At 31.7% G+C, this 16,041-nt stretch overlaps 1 protein-coding gene across 5 annotated transcripts in view; it reads right to left on the bottom strand.

The window, feature by feature from the left end:
* sns (sticks and stones) overlaps positions 1–11,960 on the bottom strand; it is a 623,114-nt gene extending 611,154 nt beyond the window's left edge. For all 5 annotated transcript variants that reach the window (XM_076537697.1, XM_076537699.1, XM_076537696.1 and 2 more), the window contains exon 1: positions 10,893–11,960. In XM_076537697.1, the coding sequence (XP_076393812.1) occupies positions 10,893–10,974 (82 nt within the window). In that variant the 5' untranslated portion in view covers positions 10,975–11,960. The remainder of the gene's footprint in view (positions 1–10,892) is intronic.
* Positions 11,961–16,041: the final 4,081 nt, after the last annotated feature.

Raw genomic sequence — 16,041 nt, 5'->3', positions numbered from 1 at the left:
AATGGATATTCCATTTCATATAGTTGTATCGTATCAGTCTTCATCAGTCAAATTGCTTGTGACAGATGCTTTTAAGTAAATAAAAATATCCTGTCACGATAGAAAACACCGTTCGCAAATTCGCGATATTTTGATTACAATGAAAAACGAATTAAATTCCATTATGAATGCGAGAACCATTCGTGTATTGTTTTGTTAACAATGGTGAATACATTGAAATAATTACGATGAATATTAGCCTTTACCATGGAAAATATTTTATGAAATTTCCTTGTCGCTCATCTACGAAATATTTATTATAAACCGCTGCCAAGTCGAGGTATATTCGATAATGTAATGCAGTTTCCGGAAGAACAAAAGTCGCTTATAACCTGTTATCGCATATTTGCGTCCATTATTCGCCGTGTTAACAATAATTTCTCGTTTTTAATATCCATTATCGTAATTCGAGCTAAATTAAGGAGATGAACAGTGTTTTTATTATTCCGTATTGTTCGACATTTTAATTTGATACTTTAGTATCGTGTCATCTTTTTCTACGTGTTGCGTTAATATGCGATATTTCGTTATAAATTGTATCGCTATGTGTTGTTTTTCCACGTTATCTTTTCGACGTGTTGTTTTTCCCGCGCTTTGCACCGCTGGGGGTTGTTTTTCTCACACGTTGCATGACTACGCGTTGTATCGCTGCGTGTCACTTTTCCCACGCGTAGATTTTTCTACGTATTGTTTTCTCTACGCGTTGTTTTTCCCACGCGTTGCGACACTGCGCGTTGTATTACTTCGCGTCGTATCGCTGCGCATTGTATTGCTGCGCAGTGGATTACTGCGCATCGTATCGCTGTGCAATGGATCACTGCGCATCGTATCGCTGCGCAATGGATCACTGCGCATCGCGTCGCTGCGCGTTGTACCACTGCGCATCGTATCGTTGCGCATTGTTTTCCTAACGCGTTTTATCACCACGTATTGTTCCTCCCATATATTATATAATTACGCTTTGTTTCGTCACAAATTATTTTTTATGTCATTTCACCATGTATCATTTTATATCATATATTCTATCACTACATGTTTTTTCATACATTTCGCCACTTTTACAAGTATCACCACATTTCGCCACGTATATCATTACATCTTGCCACGTTATATCGTCACGTAAAATCACACGTCAGCAAATTACCCACATCCCCTTCTAACGACAAAAAAAATAAAAAAACGCACAGTCCAGAAATTTAACAAGATACCGCAATACAACAGAAACGTACCGCACGATCGAAACAATCGAGCGTTTTTCAACGAAACCCTCGACAGCCATAAATCACCAAGTTGACTTTGCGAGTTGCAGAAATTGGTTGGTGGAATTCGCGACATCCATCGATTAAAACCAACGAAAACCGGAAAAAAATACATTGGCAATTTGCGGGGATAACAACGTCCGCAGCGAACTTTTGCAACGAGGACATTAAACGACGATTAAGAAAACTAACGCTCTGGGGACGCGTTTCTGAAAAGCTCCCGACGGTATTACTTTGATGAACGACCACGATTTACTTTGACCTTGGTAAATTTCGAAGGCTCTCACTTCCGCCCTCATTAGGCGGGAAAGTTTCTTTTCAGATGGGAAACAATGGGAAGATTCTGAATGCCGTCATACGCGATTTTTCAAATATTTTCAAAGATATGTCTGAAAATGTTGGGCAGAATTTATCTATTTTATAATGGACATATTATTACATAATAATAATTATGTAATATAACATAATAATAATGGATAAAAACATTTAGAATATTATTGTGGTGTTGCATGTTATAATATGAGAATTAATTGTTACAAAAGAACGCTAAAGAGGATGATTGCGTGTCTCTGATAGGATCCGAGCCAATAGGAACGATTCGGCAATCTTCGTTAATTTACGGCGCGCGACGGTTGCCGACCCGTGGCGGTTGGCGCGTGGCGATTAGAATGAATTTGAAAGGCGGTGAAGATGTATAAATAGCAAATTGTTAAATTAAAGGAGAAAGTCGTTGAGTTCATTTCGAAGACAGTAATAATATATATGTTTATACAATATATTTATATAACTACCCTACAAAGTTGTTAAAATATTTTCCATGGAAAATGTCTCAAATCGATTACGGAGTAAATGTTTCACCAAAGAAAATAACGGAAGTGCATCATTTTTTAACGAAGTTCCATGAACTTAATTCGCTGTATAAAGTTAAAATATTAAATTTCAAAAGAATGGAAACAAGTACTGTTTCCAACAAGTTCGCAACGATTAAACAGCAGCTATCGGGCTTCCTTTGAAAAACAAGAAATGTTTGTTGTTAAGTGAAAATTTCGAACGGAGAGAAAACGTTTCAAAGGATAAAAAATTGTACAATTATTATGCTTCCTTTAAACACAGCCGGAAAATTCTCGTCGAAATTAATTTAATTCCTCGACTAAACGTTGAAGCTATAAACGAATTTCGCGCAAACAGCCTGTGTTGCTGTTTTCTACGCGTTCTTTTTTTTAAATTCGCGAACAAAACCAATCATCGAAAGAACACGAACTAAATCGACCAACAAATAGAGGGCGAGCACTCGACACGAAACATCGATTATGTCGACATTGGTTCTCGAAAACAGATCTATGTTTTTAACGTTTATATACTGTTAGGTCTGGACTGTTTGATTTGATTAAGAAAACGAAATAATAATGGATGCGTTAGAGATGTTTTTTAAACGATATTTATGACTTGAAAAGACCTAATATATTTTAAGTTCACAATCTTACCTCCGCTGTCAAATATTAAATCAATCAGTTAATTTTATTTCGCCCCCAAAGTTTGAAAGTTGTGACCCTCGTCCGGATATTTGGTTTTCAAACATTTGAATACTAATCGTGTACCGCGGGTAATGGAATTGAAAAACTTGTTAAAAGTTGATCAGTTTAACTTCCGTAGTTCAGGCATTGTATCGCCTGTAAAATGATTAAAATATCCGTCTTAAAAGGTTCAGAAACTTGAACATATAACGTTAATTGATCATAATCGAGGGTTCACTGTATTTAACGAACGCATTCGCCAAGAAAATCGGAACGCTTTGAGAAGCGAACGAACCGCATCGAGTCAATAAACGATCGGTAAAGAGACTCTTTTTTTCTAGCAAAACTGAAGCATTCGACGCTATAAACGAGACTCGTTCTTTTTTTTTGTTCCTCGCGTTCTCTACCACATTTTTTTCGTATTCTTTCTCGCAAACACGCTTTTTCCGCTCTCAAAGCATCGCTTCGATAAAAAATTACTAACTAACAATCGACCGGTTAGAAGAAGTCGACTCTCTCATGGTCCCGTAATTACGTGCAAATGAAATCGTTTTTTATAATTAATATTCTTACGAACGACGCTACGGTTCCCGCGTAAAGACAATGTTCGACCTTTCTCATATTTTCTCGATGATATCTACCTTTTTAGCGTTCGGGTAATTTTAGTGTGATGTGCTGAGTTGAAGCTGGGATTCTGGTTTTTTGATCGCGGTCAAACGCAGTGGCGTAGCGATATAACGCGGGGCGATATAAGAAGAATGTATTGTGTATTTAGGAAAACTATGCACTGTCGATATTTCAAGATATTTTAGTAATATAGGATAATTCAGTGTTGTTAATAAACAATGTTAATAAACAAAATAACAAATTATCAAATCTCCAAATTCAAAATTTTTGTGTTTTTAAATATTCTAGTCTAGATTTTTAGAGGTAATGATTTATTAATTTCAAAAGTTCTATCTTCCCAAAATTCTCAAAATTTCAAAAACTCTCTAAATCTAACATATCCCTAGAATTTACTAAATTTTAAAAATTCCCCAGAATTTCCTAATTTCTCCAAATTCCCCAAATTTAAAAAAACCCTAGAATTTTCTAAATTATCAAAATTCACCAAATTTCAAAAACCCCAGAATTTCTTAAATTATCAAAATTCCCCAGAATTTCCTAATTTCTCAAAATTTCCCAAATTCAAAAAAACCCTAGAATTTCCAAAATTTTGGAAATCCTCCAAAGTTAAAAAATCCCTAGAATATCAAAAATTTTCAAAATTCCCCAAATTAAAAAATTCCCAGAATTTCCTAAATTTTCAAAATTCCCCAGAATTCCCTAAATTCTCAAAATTCCCCAAATTCCAGAAATCCCCAGAATTTCCTCAATTTTCGAAATTCCCCAGAATTCTCTAGTCTCAAAATTCCCCAAATTTCAGAAATCCCCAGAATTTCCTAAATTTTCGAAACTCCCCAGAATTCTCTAAAGTCTCAAAATTTCCCAAATTTCAAAAATCCCCAGAATTTCCTAAATTTTCAAAATTCCCCAGAATTCTCTAAATTCTCAAAATTCCCCAAATTTCAAAAAACTAGAATTTCCTAAATTTTTTAAATTCCCAAAGTTTCAAAAATCTCCAGATTTTCACAAATCTTCAAAGGTGTCAAAACATTCAAAATTTCAAAAATCCCCAGTTGTTAAAATTTTCAAAACTCACCTTTCAAAAGTTCCTAGAATTTACTAAATTTTCCAAATTTTACAAATCCCAGAATGTCAAAAATTTTTAATATTCCCAAAATTCCTTGCAGTCGAGCTTATTATATTCTATCGGTAACTCTAACTTGTGGTTACAGTAAACCACAAATTATTTTAATATGCATCGCTTGGCAATATAATGCGACGCAACAGTTCCTCTTCCCAGACAAAAATCTTAATTACGCCAATGGTGAAAGGAAAACGCGTGCACACGTAACGTGCTCCGAGTCGCTCCACTCTTCTTTTTAATTTTACTGGAGAATGCCGAGAGAGGAATATCAACCTGCCTCCTCGAACGAACCAACGACAAGAAATGTTCGATCTTGTTCCACGGTTACGCTTGCTCCCAGTCACGCTGCTTCGCTCCAGAGAAATTATTAACAAGATACTCCGGAATCGTTACCGCTGGATATCCATCTTTTCTTGTACAATTTCGTGACGATGCAACGAGCATTTTTAATTCCGTGTATCGGAAATTATCGCAGGAATTTTCAACCTTCGAGAACGTTAAACTTGGAATCCTTTTTTATGTTTCGTATGATGTATTAGGTTGTTTCGGAACGACACGATTGCCTTTGATAAAAGTAATATGAAATAGTACTTATATCGGTGGAAAGTTTTATTGAAATCGTATTCCTCGGGATTTTTAACGAGGAACGAATAATTGTCAGCTTTCAATAATGATCGATTTTGAAGTGCGTGGATTCGATCGGCTATGATGAAGTGGGACGTGTTACATGTCGAATTGAAAATGGAAGTTCGAGGAATATGTTTCGTGAATGTTTTTAAGAGGTTATCTTCTAGAGAGCGCAATAATTAATTTTGTTGCATGTAGGAGTTTAATGACACAAAAGTGATAAAAAGCAGAACTTGTATAGTATCAATTCAAAGCTTGTTATATAAGGAAAATATGTATATAAATAATTTATAGATATTTTAAGTGTAAAATGACTAATTGAAAATTTTAGCAAATCATAATCAATTTCAGAATGTATAAAGTTTGAATATAATTTCATGACATAAAAGTATTACAAAATAATACTTATGATATATCAAATTAAAGCTGAAGATGTAAAGAAAATAACCATGTACAGATTTCATGATCGTTTCTAAAACAAAATGGCGGATCGTCCATTATAACATAGAGTGATCAATTTCGAAGAATATAAAGTTCAATATAAAATGGCGACATGAAATGAGTTCAAAATGGCACTTGTGATACATCAAATTAAAGCTTGAACTCTAAAGAAAATGTCTACCTAATAATTTCATCAATGTCTTTAATTCAAAATGGCTGGTTACAATTTATAGCAAAAAATTACCAATTTCACACCATATTAAGTTTGATAATAATTTGATGACATAAAAGTATTACAAAATAGAACTTATGACACATCAAATTAAAGCTTGAGATGTAAAGAAAATAACCATGTAAAGATTTCATGATCGTTTCTAAAACAAAATGGCGGATCGTCCATTATAGCATAGAGTGATCAATTACGAAGAATACAAAGTTCAATATAAAATGGCGACATGAAATGAGTTCGAAATGGCACTTATGATACATCAAATTAAAGCTTGAGGTATAATAAAAATGCCTATATAAACATTTCATCAATATTTTGAACAGAAACCACGTTATCCTTCGTTGAAGTATAATTAACATTATCTCTTCATCAACATGTTATTTCCAATCGTCAGCCATTTTATATCAATAATTTCAATGAAACGTTGAGACAGGCATTTTTTACGTAGTCTAAGCTTTAAATTGATACATCATAAGCATTATTTTCCAATACTTTTATGTTATCAAATCTTATTCAAACTTAAAGTCAGTGGATTCTTGCTATAATAACTAGAACGCCATTTTGTACCGAAATTATCACAGAAATAATTACATAATATATTGCTGAAGCTTCAAACTTCAAATTGATTTTGCCATATGCCACTTTAACGTACTTTTGCGTCATAAAATCATATCAGACTTTATAAGCTTCGAAATTGGTTATTACTTGCTATAGTTGGCAATTCGCCATTTTATATCGGAGATGTTCGTAAAAAGTTAATACGGTAATTTTCTCCAAACTTTAAGCTTTAAAATGATGTGCCATATGTACCGCTTCGATACTTTTATGTCATCATATCACACTTCATATTGTTCGAAATTGAACATTGTTGACTATAATTAACAAACACTTTTAGGCATTTATGACAACAATGAACTGTACATAAAGTCATTTTCCACGGACATTATACTTTAAATTGATGTGTGTGTACCACTTTGCGTTATTTTTATGCCATCAAATTAGATTTGACTTTATACGCTTCGAAATTGGCCATTGCTTGCTATAACTGGTCAGCACCCAGTTTATATTAGAGGCGTCAATAAAACGATTACGTAGACATTTTGTATAGAGTTCAAGCTTTAATTTGATGTATTATGAGTGGCATTTTGACTTCATTTTATGTCGCTATTTTATATTAAACTTTACATTCTTCAAAATTGGACATTGTATGCTATAATAGACGATCCGCCATTTTGTTTCAGAAACGTTCATGAAATCTTTACATAGTTATTTTCTTTACATCTCAAGCTTTAATTTGATGTGTCATAAGTACTATTTTGTAATACTTTTATGTCATGAAATTATTATCAAACTTGATATGGTTTGAAATTGGTAATTTTTTGCTATAAATGGTAACCACCCATTTTGAATTAGAGACATTGATGAAATTATTAGGGAGACATTTTTTTTAGAGTTCAAGCTTTAATTTGATGTATCACAAGTGCCATTTTGACTTCATTTGATGTCGCCATTTTATATTGAACTTTGCATTCTTCAAAATTGGAAATTGTATGCTATAATGGACGATCCGCCATTTTGTTGTCGAAACATGCATCAAATCTTTACATAGTTATTTGCTCTACATCTCTAGCTTTAATTTGATGTGTCACAAGTACCATTTTGCAATACTTTTATGTCATAAAATAATTATCAAACTTAATAAAGTTTGAAATTGATCTCTCTTGCTATAACTGATAATCAATCATTTACTATCAATAATATCCTCCAAGCATTTACACAATAATTTTCAACAAGATTTAACCTCTAAATTGACATATCACAAGTGCTGTTCTGTAATACTTTTCTGTCATCAAATTGTATCAGAACACGCAAATTTGATCTTCGTAAATACACATTTTTATATAATTATTTCTCATTGAAGCTAATCAAACACGTATTCCTACAATTTCATTTTCCACATTTTACACAATTTTACAGCATTTGCATATAAAGAATATCGATTTCCAATACGAGTTTCACATGTATATTTTCGTGAATCATAAATGCATAAACGCAATTCGATTACAATAATATAATATTCCCAAACAAAATATTCTATAATATTCTTTCTTTGATTCCGAAAAATAATCCTTTCAGATAATTAAACAGTAATACTGTTTAAAAAAAAATTATATTATGAAATTAAGCATCTGACCAACAAAATTTCGTCAAATTCAGATTTAAAATATTCCGAACGAAGCTGCGTCGCCCACATAACGAGGAGATACGCGGAAATGAACAGTGTCGAATGGACCCGCAAAAAAACATACGCAAAAAAAAAAGAACTCGATGAAAATCTCATTTCTAAATTACGTTGTGGCCGCGTCGTGTTCGAATCGGAAAACTTCACGCAGAATTTATAATTCTTTTCCCTGTGGTCGAAGATGTACGATGAGAATTCTTCAGCCTTTTGAAAACTCGAGAGGAGAAAATTGTGGGATTCGTTAAGCATATCGCGAAACTCCATTAAAACCCTGCGATGTGCAATTCGATCGCGTCACAAGAGTTCTCGTTGGAAATGTAATTTTTTTACTAGCGGAACTTCTATTTCTCATAATGAACTCTCGCGATATATGATTCCATAGTTTTCCAACTTTTTTAATTTTGAAGAATAGGACGTGCGTGTTAATGTGAAGGGTCGGGCCAGTGGCGGGTTGAAGTGCATGGCGAACTGAGGTATGTAGAGAACGAAAATTCTCAGATATTTACATTTAGGTGTTTTGAAATATTATATTAAACATTTTCGCGTTTTTGAATTTTTGGAAGTTTAATTTGAAATTTTGTATGGACTGATTCTTAATTTTTTTGAAATTACCAAATTATCAAATTTTACGGTTAAATTCTATAAATTTTCAAAATTTTCGACATTCTCAATATTCTCAAAATTATTGAAAATATTGAAATTATCGAAATTATCGAAATTAATTAAATTATCGAAAATCTCGAAAATCTCGAAAATCTCGAAAATATCGAAAATATCGAAAATATCGAAAATATCGAAGTTATTAAAAATATCGAAAATATCGAAAATATCGAAAATATAGAGAATATAGAAAATATCAAAATTACCAAAAATCTCGAAGTTATCGAAAATATCGAAATTACCAAAAATCTCGAAGTTATCAAAAATATCGAAAATCTCGAAAATATCGAAAATCTCGAAGTTATCAAAAATATCGAAAATCTCGAAAATATCGAAAATATCGAAGTTATTAAAAATATCGAAAATATCGAAAATATCGAAAATATCGAAAATATCGAAAATATCGAAAATATCGAAAATATCGAAAATATAGAAAATATAGAAAATATCGAAAATATAGAAAATATCGAAAATATAGAAAATATCAAAATTACCAAAAATCTCGAAGTTATTGAAAATATCGAAAATATTGAAAATCTCGAAAATATCGAAAATATCGAAATTACCAAAAATCTCGAAGTTATTGAAAATATCGAAAATATTGAAAATCTCGAAGTTATCGAAAATATCGAAAATATGAAATTCTCAAATTCTCAAATTTTCTAATTCCCAAATTTCCAAATTTCCAAATTCTCAAATTCCCTAATTCTAAAAACTACAATTTCCTAAATTTTACAAATTTCCAACTTCTATAATCTATATTAATTTGTACAGTACATTATAATGTACGATATACAATATAAAACATAAAAGTGTATAAATCTTCATTTATGAATCCTTCATATTAATACCTATCCACCTGTACAAATCTTAAAATTTTTTAATTACTTTCATCCATATATTTCTACCTCAATTTCAAACTAGTATTTAAAAACCTAACTGAACTACTTCCTCCGCTTAATTAATACAATATCAATATTACGTAAAGTAAAAATCGTTCTTAATTTTATTAAGAACAGTAATTAATATTCGCATGAATTCATTTCAAATTTAATTTCAATTAAGAAGAACTTCTGTCTCGGTTATTCAATCACATTAAACGAGGAAGCCCCCTACGGTATTCAACATATCAAATTATTCGACGGATTGCCCGATCGAATCTCAAAAAAAAAGGGGAATCCGGAACAATGAAATCCGTCACGTCGCTCTAATACATGCAAACAACAATAACAACGACAACGGAACAACGAGGGAAAAACTGGGAAACAAGCTCGGCACGAGAGACTGGTCCCGGTCCCATTTACCGAGTGATTGGTCAACTGAATGATTGGATGGCCGCCTTTTGGCGCAATTTCGCGAAATCCAATTCTCGACGCGTATTTTCTTTATTACGCGGAAAGTTCGCTTACGTCCATCGACGTTTCAACGTATACATGCGAAATCACTTCAATTTCTAATTGCCCTTTTCAAAACGCTACCACTCCGAGAAATCGATAATCGAATAAACGTAGGCTCGTTTTTTAACTCCGTAGCTTTATACATTTTTAAACGATCATTTAAATAATGTGGAATTACTAAAAAATAGGTGCGATCATTTATTATTCGTCTCTTCTTTATTAGTACTATCGAAATTTTATCGACAATATATCGGTGATATCGTTAAAATTGCCTCAAGTAAAATGCCACAACTATTATTCAAATTCGCCTTTAATATTAAATTATACGATAAAGTGTAGATTAGATTAAGTTCAAAATTTGAACAAGAACAATGATGAAGTTACTCATTACGTTATAATTACAATCTACTTCAGTCACCTCCATTATCCTCAACAATGAACGATATTATCAATATTATCAAGTTAGTAAAATATCGATAATCGATAGTAGCACTATACAACGGAAATTTGTAAAATTTTTGCTATTAAATAAACCTATAACTTGTATATTAAGTATTAAATGTGTCAGTTTAACGATTTTAAATAAAAAGTCGTTAATTAATATTCTAAATACGTCTCATATTCCGTTACTTTCGTTCAGCTTTTCAACGACCTATCGAAATTCCACCCCCGCACGCGGCGATGTCGGTTCTATCGAAAATCGTTCGAAACCATTGGTACAATTGGACACTTACCTTTCACAATGGCCGTGGTGGAAAAAACGGCGAAAATCAGGATCAGCCTCATCGGCGACGGTTTCATTTCGTACTCCTTCATGGTTGTCCGCTACAGGAACATGAACACACCGAACACGAGAACGTATGTAAACACAAAACGGAGTTTCACTTGCACAGGAGCGAACCGTATTTTTCGCGAATAGGTCACTTCACCGTTTCGCGTGCACCGTACACTGTCATCTGTCGTGCGATCGACACCGTAAAGTATCCTATGTAAATCAGATTTCAACAGGAATCAACTACACTTTATCTTTAATCTTCATTCAAGCATGTTTTTCGCACAACACGTAATCCATCGATCGTTTCGCGGAAATTTTACTTGAGGATCTCTCGACGATTAGCGTTTCGTCGCGAGAAACCCATCCACGAATATTTAATTTCTTATCACTGGTCTTTCAAACACTGACAATTTTCACTTCGAGACGATCACGATCGTATTCCTACGTTCGATCAAGAATCCACGTCGAACGAGGGTTGGCCACATCGAAACCGTAACGTAAAGTTAACTCGAAAGTGATCGTTTAACCGCGCACTTTTTCTTCCCGACACGCACCACGTCAAGACACATCCGCGACTGACAGCGAGACGCACGATTTCGAGAGAGATCGACACGTTCGAGAGATCGATCGAGTTGGAGGGGTTGACAAGTGTGCCGCGGGTCCAATCGTAACAGGTGTACTGTCAGAACGCGGAACCGCGTACTTTCGAATTCGCTGTTCAAACTTTTTCTAATATCACTCGATCTTTGCTTGCTGGTTCCATCGATCGTCGATGACAACGATCATCCCTCCGTTCGCCGGTACACACTCCGATTTCGTTTTATCCACTGGTTGTGAATTTTTTGTCGGATGCTACTACCCGGTTTTCCGCGGTCGCTGCTGCTTGTTATCCGTCGAAGAGCAGCGTGCGATTCGCGTATCACTTGTAGTCGAAGGGTGAACACGTACTCATCACTGGATCACGCGACGAAGAAATAAAACTCGCACGTACCGCCGCACACCTACGCGGGAGTGTGAACACTGTGGAGCTGCTCCGAAGGGAAGGAGGCCTCTGCCCCCGCAGAGATCCACGGAGATTGCCGAGCGCCGCCGAGTAAACACGAGCGAAACGACGACCAGCATCCAACTGCACCTCCCATCCCCTATGGCCTATGAGCGCACTGCGCACGCAAAGCACTTGACACGATGAGGATGAGAGAAGAACAACGCAGATGCGGAAAATCGACGGAAAACGTCTTGGAAATATCATGAATCCGTACGGTGAATCAAATGTTTGGATTGCACGATCTTTGTAAACTTTCATTGCATCTGAAATTTCATTCTATTCCGTTTGAATCATTGAAGAGTTGCCCCCATTGACGAAATTGAGGAATCGTGATATCGACACCTGATGTGAACAACATTGCAACTAGATTATATCACGTTCAAGTTACGATGCTCATGTTTCGTGTTTATGTGAGAGAAAGAGGATTTAATATCGTGCCAAGTACTGTGCATGCTTCAGAGGAGATCCCACGGGACCGCACAAGGGCAGGGATACTTTTCACAGATGACCTTTCTTATTAGATGTGGACGGTGTATTAGAAATTTTAACTATTAAAAATTTAGATATTGGGGATTTATAAAGTGGACGCTCTTACACTTTGTAATATTTTAATTTATTTTTAAGTTTTGAATTTAATTTAACTTTTAAATTTTTTAGAAAATTAGTAAATTTTTATGGAAGTTCAGAAATTTACTAACCTGCAAATAAGCAAATTTTTTAATTTCTAGATTTCAAAATTTTTAAGGCGTGGTTAGACTAATTTTCAGTGACCCAACTTCTCAAGTTTTAAAATTTGAATTTCCTGAATTTCTATATTTAAAAATTTAATATTTTGAAATTTATTAATTTATTAATTTGTTAATTTATAAAATAAGTAATAAATTAATAAATTATTAATTATTAATTATTAATTTATAAACTGTCATATTATAATTTTAGAACTATAAATAATTTCCAAATGCTATTTTCAAATTTTTAATTCCTGAAGACCTCAAGTAATTAATATTCTGCTATTAATATTTGTGTATGATTGTTAAAACAATTATCATTACTAAATGAGAAGTTCCAACATGAACCACCTAGCAATAAATTATTTTCTGCATTATTATTATATTTAAATATTATGTAAATTGTCCCTTATAATAATTGTGATGTGGGTTACCATGAAATAAGCTAACAATTAAGAGAAACATACGTTGCAATAATCGATTATAAACGAAGTGTATATAAACGTATAAACGTTAATTATAAATTTTGCGTTTCCATCGGTAAAATCCTTTTCGCAGAGCGTATACTTGAAATTATTCGAAGTATTGATATTAAAAATTGTCCCGTATTGACCGATGTTAATGATGCATTTATTTATCACTAACCGAAAGTGTTTACTTTCATTTTAACGTACAATCTGTTTATAATTGAGGCAAATAAAATACGTATTTTAACGGGATATACTGAAGTCGGAAAATTTATACTTCTCGTTCGTTTGAAATGTAGAAAATACATATTATAAATATTTGATGAAACGTATCCCTAGGGTGCTCGGTACATATTATATGGTTTGACATACATCTGGTGACCATACGTGTGGAGTGTGTACCTACTGGTAATACAAGGTTTGGAAAACACACATGTAAATTGTGTTAGTACATACGTTAAAGTTAAAAGAGAAATATTATTCCTCATAGAAACTATGTGATCTTTTTTTTGTAAAAATTAAAAATGTTACAATAAAAAAAGGATTGAAATAAAAATTGTTATCTTGTAACTAATAATCAAATTGTTAGTTTGTGGGTTTGTAATTATTCTGTTAATTGATTGTGTGATTTATATGGAGGTTTTTGTTCTTGTAAAGCAATTTTTTTGAAAGACTATTTTAAGCTGTAAATTACTGCATTAGGAGTTGAAAGCGTTTAGCAGCAGTCGGTAATGTAAATAAGAGCAAAATTTCTTTTTTTTTAATATTTTTTTTTGGAGTTTGAAAAAGGGAAAGTATTTATTTGGAAAATAGAGGTTGAAGATAAGTCAAGAAATAAATATTATGTTGAATAATATTTTTTGAAAATTCAGGTTTCACTTACCGGCAGGATATTAGTAGTCTTCGCGATTCCACCGCAAATGTTTGAATTTGGAAAAAGGATTTGATATACTTTAAAATTTGGAATTTTAGTATTGAAAATATAGAAATTTAGAAGTTTAAATAATGGAGATTTAGAAATTTGGAAATATGGAAGTTTAGAAACTTAAGAAACTTAACAAATTTAGAAAACTTAAGAATTTGAAAAATTTGTTAGTTTCCAAATTTGGAAAATTTGAGAAAGTTGTGAATTTGGAAAATTTGAGAAAGTTGAAAGTTTGGAAAATTTGAGAAAGTTGTGAATTTGGAAAATTTGAGAAAGTTGTAAATTTGTGAAAATTTGAGAAAGTTGTGAATTTCGAAAATTTGAGAAAGTTGTAAATTTAAAAAATTTGAGAAAGTTGTAAATTTAGAAAATTTGAGAATTTTGTGAATTTAGAAAATTTCAGAAAGTTGAAAGTTAAAGAAATAAAAAAGTTCGCAGCACTAAATTTCTAAAAATTATAAAATTTGTAAATGTAATAATATTCAAAAAAATTGAAAAATGTGAGAATTAAAAGAAATTTTAATATTTGAAAATTGAAGAACTTAATCTTGTAGAATAGTAAAATTAAATTTTTTCAAACCAAAATTTATAATTAAAAATTAATAACAAAATTTGAGATTTTAAAAGTAATCCTCGTCGTTTAAGTAAAGCAAAGCTCCAATTTTAATAAATATTTTATTTGTACATCGTGGACGGCATTATACACCATTACTAAAATCGTTTGAATAATTATGAAATTATTCCAAATGGAATAATTGAGAAATGAATAAACATCAAAAGAATTAAACGCGAATGAATTTAAAGTTCTACCAAATATCCTCCATATTCGATGTAGTAAAATGCTGCAGACAGAAAATAATGCAATTATTATCGAATATTTACTCGATTTCTGGCTAAAATACCAATGTTCTCGTTTAAATAAATAATTTTGTGATAAGTAAGGTACTTTGGAAATACGTGTCAAACAGCATAGCCAAATTTTTAATCGTATGCGATTATATAAATTTTTAATTAAACAAATTTGTGAATTGTTATTTTTATGTGAAGCTTAGAATTGTATTTTTTATAACATTGCAATATTTGTGCTTGTAATTTAGATAATTACTAAATTTCTATGTTTGACAATTTTTTAATTTGATAATTAAATGATAACTGAATTACTGAAATTAAAAATTTAAAAATTACTAAATTTGAAAGTGTATGAGTTATTAAATTTATAAAGTTGTGAATTTGAAAATTTGAGAACTACTAAATTTCTATTAAAAATTAGGAAATTACTAAATTTGAAAACTACCAAATTTCTATTGAAAATTAGAAAATTACTAAATTTGTGAATTACTAAATTTCTACAGAAAATCAGAAAATTACTAAATTTGAAAACTACCAAATTTCTACTGAAAATTACTGAATTTCTAAATTTGAGAGTTACTACATTTCTATTTTAAATTCGAAAATTACTAAATTTCTACAGAAAATCAGAAAATTACTAAATTTGGAAATTACGAAATTTCTACTGAAAATTATGAAATTTCTAAATTTGAGAGTTACTACATTTCTATTGAAAATTAGAAAATTACTAAATTTGTGAATTAATAAATTTCTACAAAAAATCTGAAAGTTACTAGATTTGAAAACTACCAAATTTCTACTGAAAATTACTAAATTTCTAAATTTGAAAATTACTACATTTCTATTGAAAATTAGAAAATTACTAAATTTCTACAAAAAATCAGAAAGTTACTAGATTTGAAAACTACCAAACTTCTACTGAAAATTACTAAATTTCTAAATTTGAGAATTAGTACATTTATATTGTAAATTAGAAAATTACTAAATTTCTACAGAAAATCAGAAAATTGCTAAATTCGGAAATTACTCAATTTCTACTGAAAATCAATAAAATTACTAAATATAAAAACCACCAAATTTCTATAATAAAAAAA

This window comes from Megachile rotundata, chromosome 11, assembly GCF_050947335.1.
Source record: "Megachile rotundata isolate GNS110a chromosome 11, iyMegRotu1, whole genome shotgun sequence".
Taxonomy (NCBI): domain Eukaryota; kingdom Metazoa; phylum Arthropoda; class Insecta; order Hymenoptera; family Megachilidae; genus Megachile; species Megachile rotundata.
The sequence above is the reverse complement of the archived record's forward strand: the minus strand, read 5'-3'. Positions and strand labels throughout refer to the sequence as shown.